The 12,334-nt window shown below is 36.6% G+C and overlaps 1 protein-coding gene across 1 annotated transcript in view; it reads right to left on the bottom strand.

Moving 5' to 3' along the window:
* The window catches only part of lig3 (ligase III, DNA, ATP-dependent), a 35,075-nt gene extending 27,449 nt beyond the window's left edge, over positions 1 to 7,626 (bottom strand). The window contains exons 1-3 of the mRNA XM_038290761.1: positions 7,513 to 7,626; positions 2,929 to 3,506; positions 2,304 to 2,432 (exon numbers count right to left, since the gene is read on the bottom strand). Coding sequence (XP_038146689.1) covers positions 2,304 to 2,432; positions 2,929 to 3,478 — 679 coding nt within the window. The 5' untranslated portion in view covers positions 3,479 to 3,506; positions 7,513 to 7,626. The remainder of the gene's footprint in view (positions 1 to 2,303; positions 2,433 to 2,928; positions 3,507 to 7,512) is intronic.
* Positions 7,627 to 12,334: the final 4,708 nt, after the last annotated feature.

Raw genomic sequence — 12,334 nt, 5'->3', positions numbered from 1 at the left:
CATGAAGCCATGATGGCAATTATTTTACATTATTATGGTATCGGTATCGGCCAATATTGCACAGCCAGGTATCGGGTATCGGGGCCAAAAAATGGCATCGGCGCAACACTAACCGTAATGTAGCTGCACATTTTAATGGGGGCTTGTAAAAGGATTATTATCATCTGATATTCCCTCATGTATTGTTAACGCCACAGTGATTGGAGAACATAAAACAAGCGTGCTTGGATTGATGTGCTTCGTGCATCCTAACGTTTTTTTAGGTATGAGAAGTAGGACATGTCCGGGAAAAAGATGACTTTTGGTTACCCTATTCACACCTAAAGCAGCAGAAACATGCATGCTGCTTCATTTTTGATGCTCGATGAAACTCGATGACATACAAAAAAATACATACAGGCTAGGTTTGTGCCAATGTTCTTTTTTTTAAATGAGAACAGGTCACAGATACTGATTTATGCCATAGAAACATATGGCAAGAAGATGGGGAGGCATGTAACAAAAAATAACAAATATGTAGCCAAAAAAAAAAAGGCCCTGAAAACAGGCTGATGTAAAAGACAGTCTTTACAGTTAATACAGTCTTTTGAACAAAGACAAGCATTTTACCCTACTGCTATAAAATGTAGTAGAGTTAACATTAGATGTTAATTAACCAAGATAATAATGAAAAATTTTCAATCAATACATCAAAAGCAATAGACCGACATCACTAGATGGAGGTAGTCTATGCTCTAGAAAGTTACTTTTCAGCCTCTTAACAAAAATGAGAACACACACACACACCCACCTACCCACCCACGATACCGACCTGTGGCGTACACAGACAGCAAGAGTGCCGTAGCAGATTCCATTTCACCTCAGTAATCTGTTTTGTCAGCGTATTTCAGGTTGCTACTAGCCACCAGACACTCAACTTGTTTGTTGGTGGTGGGGCTTAAAGAAAAGGCACTAGCGCCACCCAGTGTATGAGCGTCTTTTTCCCTTGAGGAGCTCCGCTCTAGAAGCCTATGAGAAATGCATAGACTGGGGGAAAATAGCCCCGCCTTCCCGCAGGCTGCAGCGGGATGTACTTGGAAAATTGTACCATAAAACCACATAGCGTTAATCTCACGTTAAAAAAATTATCGCCGTTAATATATATATATATATATATATATATATATATATATATATATATATATATATATATATATATATATATATATATATATATATATATATATATATATATATATATATATATATATATATATATATATATATATATATATATATATTTTTTTTTTTTTTTCTTTTTTTTTTTTCTTATTTTTTTGTCTGCACCAACAACACCAAGTCAAATTCCTTGTAAGTGCAAACCTACTTGGTAATAAACTTGATTCTGATTTTCTGTGATCAGTGGTTAAAAAGTATTTTGAATCTATTTTGAAGTGAGAAAGTCCATCTGAAAACATCGTCAGTGCAGTACACCGGCGGTGCGCTGTCACTGGGAATCCCATTCAACAGCAGCCCATGGCCCGATCGATCGATCCAAACTGCAGGCACCAGGATAATAAAAGCAAACATGTTTGCCGGCAATATTTGGCATTTTAAGTTAATTTAGACGTTAATAAACTGTTTCAGAGGAGTGATCATAGCGCTCTGCATCAGCAGTGCTGCATCTGTTCAGACAGCATCCGCGTTCATGTGTTTTGAAAGCGTGGTTTCGAGGGGTGGTCTGAAGGGAGAGGGATGGTTGCGTATGTTCAAAAATCTTTTTTTCCAAGATCTCCTACTACACACCTTTCATAGTGTCTCCTATTAAGCATCCATCAAGTTTCTGGAAGAAATCTTATAATATTGTTGAACTGGAAGGAAAGAAACTATAACTGTTTTGATGTACAGAATTGGAACAAAGACTTTTTGAAATTGGTTGCTATGGAACAAGCCGCCATAATCCTTGATAAGCAACCAGATTCCAGATTGTCTGGACCTTGGCCCACACTGAAAATGTATTTACAAAAGCATACAGAATAACCACATCTTACTGTCTTGATAAGTGACCTCTCTACTTCGTGTATTATGGCAAACTCTGTAAATCTAAAAAAAAAATAAAAAAAACAAAACCCAAGGTGAAAAATCTAGGCTCACATTGTTTGTATTCTGTATGATTTGCAGAAACTCAGATGTTTCTAGTGATATCAAACTTCTACTAAACTGCATAACCTGGTCAGTTTGGAACCACCATGAATGACTTTAGGTAACAGCAGCGCTGAACTACCACTCTTTCCTTGTACCATTGTAGAACAAATGTATTTTACCCGTGAAGCCGGAAAACTTCCTTGGAGCATTGACGGAGGGGTCAGCAGGGGGAGTCTTGAACTGACAGGAGGTGTTCAACTTGGCCTGGACCTTCTTCTTCGGACTTGCATTGACTTTGGCCATCAGGTCTACAAGACGACAGGTTCAGAAAACAAACAAGGTAAACAGAATTACACTTAGAAGATGATTTTCAAAAGAACCAACCGATCATATTTAAATAGCATTAATCAATATTTCAGTGTTGTGTAATAAAACCAGGATACTTTATGTTTACCAAAAGGGTCAAGTGTAAAGAATAAACATAAAGTTGCTTTTTCTATGTCTGCTTCTGTCTCCTTGAACCCCAGTGGGCCTCAGCAGATGGCCGCTCACACTGAGCCTGGTTCTACTGGATACTTCTCCCTCTTAAAAGGAGTTTTTCCTCTCCACTGTCGCTACAAGCATGTTTAGTGTGAGGGATTGCTGAAGAGTCAATGAGTCGATGCAATCAACTGTAAAGTGACCTGACATCACATCTGTTGTGAATCGGCACTATAGAAATAAAATGAACTGAATTAAAGCAGCGGTTTAAACTTTTATTAAGCATGAATGAACAGATTGACTTAAAGAGCGTCTCTGCTGTACCTGAAACGTGTTTATTAATGAGGTCTTTGTCCTCGTCCTGCAGCTCCTCCCAGCCCTCTAGCTCCGTCAGGTCTTCTATCTTCTTCGTCGTGGCTCTCGCCCTCTCCAGCTTCTCAAATATGCACTTCACGTGATACCACTCTTTCATCTCCCCAGCAGACTCACTGAAAGGATTTGGCACGATTTTCCCTATGCGCACGATGCCCTTCTGAATTTTGTCCTTGCATTTCTTGCACCCCGCGGTGCCGCGTTTGGCGTATTCAACTAGGAACCTTTGTTCAGACATATCCGGCTGCTCGGTGTAGCGCTGCTGGAAGAAAGTCCAGGGAGTGTGTCTCTGCAGAAAATAGTGTTTCCTAAATGCTGAGGTGGAATGCTGCTTTGTCTTTGAGGTTTTTAGGTGAACAGGTGAGGGCAGGTGTTTAGTGTAGGAAGAAATAAAGAACGCTTTCCAAAATGTTTTGGGTTGCCAACACTTAATTAGAGTACGAAAAGGTTGTTGGCCCAAATAGACAGTCTTATGAATCAACAAATTAAGATTTCTCCACATGTAGATGTGACTGAGGGGAAGTTAAAGCCTGAAACAGAAGAGACAAACAATAAGCACATAAACAACAGCATAACACAACACCTAGTTACTAGGTTAAAAGGTCCTACAGATTGAATATCCCTTTCTTCCTTCTTCCAAATAATGAGCAGAGATTTTATAAATGCGGTAACCTATAAGTCAGGTTTTTTAAACTTTAACCCCTTTAAACCCTGACACCTGCTCATGTTAATCTATTTACAGAAATGGCCAAATCACAGTCACATGATGTTTCATCCACACGCCTTTCAAATGGGGCTTTAGAATTTCTAAAAAATGTTTCAAAATAATTTTTTTTTTACAAATACTTTTTGTTTTATAGCTCTGTAGACAACTAAAAGGAGGTTTAAAATTCCACCTGACGTGCAAGAGTAATGCCACAGCAGGTATTCATTTTTAGCCACGCCCCCTAATGGCCGCCATCATTGGAAACTAGAGGCTCAGACCTTTCCAAGGAGGGGTTTAGAGGTCATTGTGCGACCATTTCAGGTCATGTAACCGGAATGCGTTACATAAGCTTGCTCTGTTATTCTTATTTTCTTATCATTTTTTGATATTATTTGTATATTTCCATGAAACAACGGCTAAATCTTAGGAGCAAAGGTTTTGTCTTACGCAGAAGGTCTCCAATAATGTAAATCAGCATATTTGTCTGACCAGATTCCCTTTTATGAGCGGAAAAATGCATTTTTGCATAACTTTTTACATCACATTTCCACCTAGCACACTTCCCACTAAAACTTTTGTGGAACAAACACGCTTCAACTTATCCAGTCCAAAATTTGCTTGACTTATAGTCAAGGTGTGGATCTATAAAGTCTGAGGGTTCATCCACAGTTTTAAATGGGCTTTCATGGTGTTTTCAGTGTTTATTTTGGAAAAAAAATGGCAAGGCTAAATATTGTTTATTTTTTTCTTTGTTTAATCACCTATAAAATAGACATGGTGACATTTAAAACAGTGGTTCCACCTGAAAAATATTCCTCAATGCCTTTCTGTCATATAAATACAAACAATTAAATTCCCAATTTAAAGTTTGGGAGCTGCACTTGCTTTAATTCACATATCTAATTTCAGACAGAATTTAATCCTAAGACCCTCTAGACCAGGGGTGGGCAAACTTTTTGACTTGCGGGCCAGAATGGGTTCTAAAATTTGACAGAAGGTCCGGGCCAGGAGCATTTGGACAAGCAATGTCATTAATTAAACCTGGGGATTGAAATGTATAAAAAAACAGACAATTTTCACGACCATAAGGCGCACCGTACTAAAAGGCGCAGTCTCAGTTATGTGTCCCATTTCTGTATTTAACACACACATAAGGCGCACCGGACTATAGGGCGCGTTTTTTATATACAGGTAAATGTCCTCTACTACGTTTAAATACCTCTACTGCGTATTTAAAAATAGAGCGGGACCAAAACTGAGTATGACTGTGCTTTATTCATTTATTTATTACAAAGTATTAATCAAACCTACGTGCTGGCCTTGAGACAGACACATCGCTGATGACACAGAGCGCTGTGATCACTCCTAAATTAACTTAAAATCCTGAAACCTGCCGACGGAATATGTTCGCTTTTATTACCGGTATCCTGGTGCCTGCAGTTTAAATTATTTAGATGAAAAACACCTGCCAGCCGCTGCGGTGAACCCGGAGGCTGCCCAGCCTAGAGGCTGCTGATGAAGGGATTCCTACTGTCAGTGCACCGCTGGTATGTGGGGGTCTGAGCGCCTCCGACAGACATAGTATAGCCATGATGATAATCTGGATGAACTGACTGCAATGATTAAGTTTTCAGCTGGACTTTCTCACTTAAAAACATATTAAAACTACTTTATTCCCACTGATCACAGCAAATATAGCTGCAAGATTTAGATTATTTAGATGAAAAAACACCTGCCAGCACAGCGGTGAAGAGGAGGAGACCCGGCCCAGAGGCTGCTGTTGAATTAAGTTTTCAGGTAGAAAAATAGAGCGGGAGCAAAACTGAGTAAGATTGTGCTTTATTCAAGTATTTATTACAAAGTATTAATCAAACCCATCAAAGTCATCATCCTCTGTTTCTGAATTAAACAGCTGCGCTAAATCAGACATGCCAATTTCCCCTTCTTCGCTGTCAGAGTCACTTTCCGTGCAGCGCGGCTCCTCAGAAATAATACCTGCTTTTGCGAAAGCTCGAACAACAGAGCCAGCAGACACGTTACCCCAAGCATCAACAATCCATCCGCAAACGGTGGCGTAACTTGCGCGGCGCTGCCTTCCACTTATCATGAAACTGTGGTTAGTCGGTCATCCATCGCTCCCACGCCGCTCGCAGCCTTACTTTGAACGGCCGCTTCACACCGATGTCAAGCGGTTGAAGTTCCTTTGTCAGACCTCCCGGGATAACGGCGAGCACAGCGTTCATTCAGTCACAGATTAACAGCGTTGGTGATGCGTGGAAAAAACCACCTGGTCTCCTCATACACCTGCCTCAGCCACGCTTTCATCATCTCCTCATCCATCCAGCCTTTTTCATTTGCCGTAATATCATGTGTCATCAGAGCGCTGTGTCTGTCTCGCTGTCAGCTCCCAGATCAGCTTCTCTGATTGGTTGATGCAGCGCTTCCAGCAGCAAAACTTCAATTTTTCCATCTCGAGCAGCAGCAGCGCGTTTCCGGCGTGTCAGATAAACGATCCTGACGCACTGCGCCTGCTGCTCAAAACGCGCTGCGGGACCTTTTGCTGCACCTATACGCGCGTCAACCATTGACTTTGCATGTAAACTCGCTGCTTCTGCTGCGCCTGCTGCGTCCGGTTCACACCGATGTCAAGCGGTTGAATAACAGCGAGCACAGCATTCATTTCTTTCACCATGTTTTTCACATCAGCTGTGAGATGGGCACGCATGGAGTCACAGATTACCAGAGATGGTGATGAGTGGAAAAAAACACCTGGTCTCCTTACATTCACCTCCCTCAGCCACGCTTTCATCATCTCCTCAATGAGGAGATGAGGAGTTCTGCATGGTGCATGGTGGTCTCAAAAGTCGCAGTTACAACACACATAGGGCGCACCGCACATTTTGAGAAAAAAAAAAAAAAAGACGTTTATGTGCGCCTTACAGTCGTGAAAATAGGGTAATTTGGACAAGTTTGGCGGGCCGGATTAAAAAGCCTAACGGGCCGTATACGGCCCGGGGGCCGTAGTATGCCCATGTCTGCTAGACTTTAGGGTTTTGAGTAATAAAGGGCTACTTTTTGAAATGTTGTCGGATTAGTTTTCCCTTTAAGCCATAGGTATTGTGTCGGTCTTTAAAATGTAAATAGTCTTCGTTAAAATTATTTTGTAAAGTTTCCAGAAGAAAAAAAAAAAGAGATAAAAGATGCTGCATCTCTGTAATTTATTATTTCCAGCTCCACTTCAGAAAATCAACACTAACTGATGACAAAATCCGAGTTGCTATGACAACCACAGTTGCCCTACAGACTTTTGTATTTCTGTTTGTTAAAAAAAAGAGATATTACCAACATTTATTATTATTATTATTGTTGTTGTTGTCGTTGCATGCAATCACTTCCAAATATGTCGTTTACGAAAAACGTGTATAAACAAAAAGCCCTTTTTTTTGGTTGTTGTTTTTTTGTGGGGGGTTAATTATTAAGATTTGTTTAATTTAATCCAAAATTCAGCCTCTCTCTGTTTTAACTACTGATTAGCAGCTGCTGACTAGTCCAGAGGAACAACTGTTAGTATAAAAATATTTTTAATAATTTACTATATATGCAAATAGAATTGCAAAATCTGCATAATGCAACTGTTCGTGTTAAGTTAATTATTAACTCGAAGATAAAGGCAAACTGCCCTGCAACAAAGACAACTGGATGTTAGCACTGGATGTTAGCATTAGCTTAACACTGTCCCAACTACTGAAAACTGACGCGACAAAGTAAAAAAACAAAGCAATGTATCAAAAAATGTAGCGAGTATCCACAGTTCTTTGTTTCTACTGTACCTTGTAGAAGCCGCGTTAAGGGACATAATACTAATGTAACAATTACTCCTCCTCGGTTCTGCAAAAAGCTAACTAGCTAGTTCATCCGTACGTAGCTGGGTACCTTCTTCTTCTCTTCTTCTTCTTCTTCTTCTCGTGTTTTATGGCGGTTGGCAACAAACTGTTAGTAGCATTACCGCCACTTACTGGTATGGAGTGTGGTTCGTGATGGTTTAAATATTTATCCTGATATATTCTACCCTAACTTCTTCTAAACATACATTCACACATTCACACTTAAAAATATAAACAAATTTGTGCACAGCTTTGTATATCATTCCTTCACTCACAAACACACTTACTATAATTAAATTCTATGGAATAATTTCGTTTTCTTTAGAAAACGAATAATTATTTGTATGTGTTTACTCCCTAAATTTTTCCTCAGTATATCTAATAAATTAACCTTCTCCTTAATGTCTTCAAACTCTCTTCTCATATATCTTCTCTCTCTTTCATATTTATGACAGTCTAATATAACATGTTCTATGGTTTCATATTTATCACAGAAATCACATTTGCCCGTTTTATGTTTTTGTATTTTAAAAAGTGTATAATTAAGTCCTGTATGACCAAATCTTAACCTTGTTATCACTCTTTCCTCCTTTCTATTTCTTCTTCCATTTCTTCTTTCTCCTACCATCTTCTGAATTTTATAAAACCATCTTCCTGTTTTATCTTCATCCCACCTTTTTGGCCAAATTTCCATAAGTTTCTCTTTAATAATACTCTTTCCTTCTGATTTACTTATTTTAACTATAAAACTAATAGAATGTTTAATTGCCCTTTTTGCCATTTTATCTGCCCACTCGTTTCCTTCTACCCCAATATGTGCTGGAACCCACACAAATGTAACTATCAGCCCCATATTTCGTATTCTGAACAGTGTATGATTTATTTCTAATAAAATGTCCATCCTACTATCTGTTTGGTTATTTTTTAAACTTAACAATGCGGAGCTTGAATCTGAACAAATGACTGATTTTAACGGTTTTATATCTTCTACCCATTGTAATGCTAATAATATTGCCAACATTTCTCCTGTGTATACTGATAATCCATCTGTAATCCGTTTTCCTATTTTTATATTGAATTCTGGTACTACAAATGCTATTCCTAATTTCTCAGTCATTTTTGATGCATCGGTATAAATTTGAATATATTGATAATAACTGTCTAAATATAACTGTACTAAATTGATATCTACCGTGTACGATTTATCTTGTTTCTTTTCCATTAGTGACATATCTACTGTTGCTTCTGGTAGAATCCAGGGAGGTATAATTGATATTGGTGTTGTTTGACTCATTTCTAAACTATTCATTTTAAATTTTTTAATTTTATTTTCAATTGTCCATCCAAAACTCCTCATTTCTTTCTTTTCTTTTTCCCAGCATGGATTTAAAATGTCCAAAGTTGGGTGATCCCCTTTATTTCCTTGTAAATTTAACCAGTAATTGATTTCTAATTTTGTTCTTCTTAAATCTAATGGCATTTCTCCCATTTCTATTTCTAATGCTGCTGTTGGTGTGGTTTTAAATGCTCCAGTACATAATCTTAGTGCCTGATGTTGGATAATGTCTAATTTGGTTAGATGTGTTTTAGCTGCTGAACCGTAAACTAAACAACCAAAGTCTATGTTGGATCTTATCATACTTGTGTAAATCTGTTTTAGTGATTTCCTATCTGCTCCCCAGTCACTGCCAGCCAAACATCTCAAAATATTCAAGATTTTCTTACATTTATCAACAACTTTTTGTATATGTATATGCCATTTTAATTTTTCATCAAACCATAATCCTAAAAATTTTATACACTTTACCTGCTCTAACTCTTGTTTATATAATTTTAATTTTATTTCCTTGTTTATTTTTTTCTGAGTAAATAACATTACTTTTGTTTTATCAACTGAGAATTTAAATCCCCATTGCAACGCCCATTTCTCTATTTCAATAATAACCTTTTGTAATTTTTTAACAATAAAATCAACATTTTTCCCTCGTTTCCAAACAGCTCCATCATCTGCAAATAGTGAACACCCCATGTCTTTTTCAATATCTTTAAATACATCGTTTATCATAATTGAGAACAAAAGTGGACTTATAATACTCCCCTGTGGAGTTCCATTTTCTACTTTATATTTTCCTGAGGTAGTTTCTCCTATTCTAACTTGTATTTTCCTACCTGTTAAAAAGTCTTTAATCCATTTAAATATTCTCCCTTTAATACCAATCTTGTATAATTTAATTAATAATCCATCCACCCACATCATGTCATATGCCTTTTCTATATCAAAGAATACAGCCACTACACTTTCTTTATTTACTTGTGCTCTTCTAATTTCGTGCTCTAGACAGAGCGTTGGATCGTTAGTGCTCCTCCCTTTTCGAAAACCACTTTGATATTTTGATATATATCCTTTACTATTTAGATAATATACTAGTCTATTATTAATCATTTTTTCCATTATTTTACATAAATTAGATGTTAAGGCTATTGGTCTGTAGTTTTCTGGGTTTGAATGATCTTTCCCTGGTTTGGCTATTGGTATAATAATTGATTCCTTCCAGCTCAACGGTAATTTTCCCTCCTCCCAAATTTTATTATATAGGTGTAATATTATATCTTTAGATTTTTCACTAAGTTGCCCTATCATTCTATACCAGATTTGGTCTTTACCTGGTGCTGTGTTTTTTGTCTTTTTAAGTGCATTGTTCAATTCCGTTTTTGTAAACTCAACATTTAACAAATTATTTGTTTCTTCACCGCTCTGTATAAAATCTTTATATTTAATTTTTGTATTTTCTCTACCTTTTCTTCCATTTTCACTAATATTATTTGAACTATGAATTTTACTGAATGTTCTTGCCAATATTTCAACTTTATCTTCATCTCTTATTACGTTTGTATCATCTATTTTTAGAACAGGATAGTCAAACTCTCTTTTAATACCATTCATTATTTTGATTACTTTCCAAATTTTCTCTATTTTTGTTTCTTTCCCTATCGTATTACAGAATTTTTTCCAATATTCTCTTTTTGCATTCTTTATAGTTCTCCTTACTATTGCTTGTTTTCTTTTATAATCAATTAAATTTTTATAAATTGGATTATGTTTGAGTGTCTTAAATGCTTTATTTCTTAACTTTATTGCTTCTTTACACTCATTTGTCCACCATGGAACCATTTTCTTATCGTTCTTACTCCCTGATTTCTTTATAGAATTATCTGCTGCTTCCATTATTATTTTACCAATTATTAAATTTAAATCATTTATATCCATACTCATGTCTACTTTTTCTAAGTTTATTTGACTCAAATATCTAAATTTAGTCCAGTCAGCCTTATTAAAATTATACTTTTTCCCAATTTTAATATTCCTATTATTTCATTCTTCTTCTCCTTAGTCTTCTTCTTCTTTATGGGATTTTATTGGCGGTTGGCTCGCAACGAAATGGCGCACTACCGCCCCAAACTGGTATGGAGTGTTGATCGGAATGGCTACTGCCTACTTATACTGAACAAAACAAAAACCAACAAAACCAAAATAAGATTCAAATCCTCTCAATTACATTGATTAATCTAAGATAATGAAAAACTTATCTATTGAGTTCTTTCTAAGGATTTCTATTAAATTAAAATGTATTCTCTCTTTTTTAAGATTTTGAACCCATTCCCTCCCCTTTCTTTCATAGTTCTTACAGTGTACCATAACATGTTTAATTGTTTCTTGTTGCTCACAGTATTCACACATACCGGTGTTATGTTTACCTATTTTAAATAAAGTACTGTTTAATCCAGTTTGCCCAAATCTAAGTCTTAAAATTATTGTTTCTTCTCTTCTGTTCTTTGCAGCACATCTCATCTCTCCCACTCTCCTCTGAATCAGATGAAACCACCATCTTTTCCTCCTTTCTTCTCTTCTTCCCATTGCTTTTGCCACTTTTCCTTCAGTCTCTGTTTAATGATGCTTTTGCTTCCATCTTACTAATTTTAACTGACGGATCGATGGCTTCTCTTGTTGTAGCCTCCTTTGCAGCTTTATCTGCCATTTCATTTCCTTTAACTCCCCTGTGTGCTGGTACCCATAAAATATGACTTTAATGGCCATCATTTGCATTCTGTAATGTTTGCTGGATTTCAATCAAAATATCTGCTCTGTTATCTCAGTGAAAACGGATTAGTGATGAAGATGAATCTGAACAAATAATCACTCTCAGTGGTCTTATTTCCTCTACCCATTGTAGCTAACTACCCTAGTCAAGTTAACAAATATACCGGAGAAATACTGGTACTTCCGTTGGATTTTCAAAATAAAAGTGTGTTGCCTAAATTAAGATTTAGTTCTCGTTTATATTTATCGATAGAACGACAATATAATCTATCTATCAGGATTATTATTATAACAATGATTATGGTTATCAATAATAATAATAATTAAAAATAATAATAATAATACTGTCAGAAGCAATAATCATGCATTTAATTTGTAAATTAAAGGACATTTTCTCTTGTTACAGCAGTTAAGCCCTTTACAGCCCTTTTATCAACCAGATGTTTGCCTGTTTCTTTTTCTGATTATTTATCTTTGATGTTGATTTCTAGGTGCTTTAGGTTGGGAGACATCAAAGGCATCTGTCATATCCTTCACTCCTTTACAATGTACATTATAATGTATAGTGTAATGTATATTAATTATGGGCCGAAGAAACGTTTTGTTAGATTTGGAAAGATTAGTAAAACGGAAAATCTCTCTCTAGGGTTCAGGCTTAACACTGTGCCG

This window comes from Cyprinodon tularosa, unplaced genomic scaffold (genome assembly GCF_016077235.1).
Source record: "Cyprinodon tularosa strain WSP-4 unplaced genomic scaffold, ASM1607723v1 ctg288, whole genome shotgun sequence".
In the NCBI taxonomy this organism is placed as follows: Eukaryota; Metazoa; Chordata; class Actinopteri; order Cyprinodontiformes; family Cyprinodontidae; genus Cyprinodon; species Cyprinodon tularosa.
The sequence above is the reverse complement of the archived record's forward strand: the minus strand, read 5'-3'. Positions and strand labels throughout refer to the sequence as shown.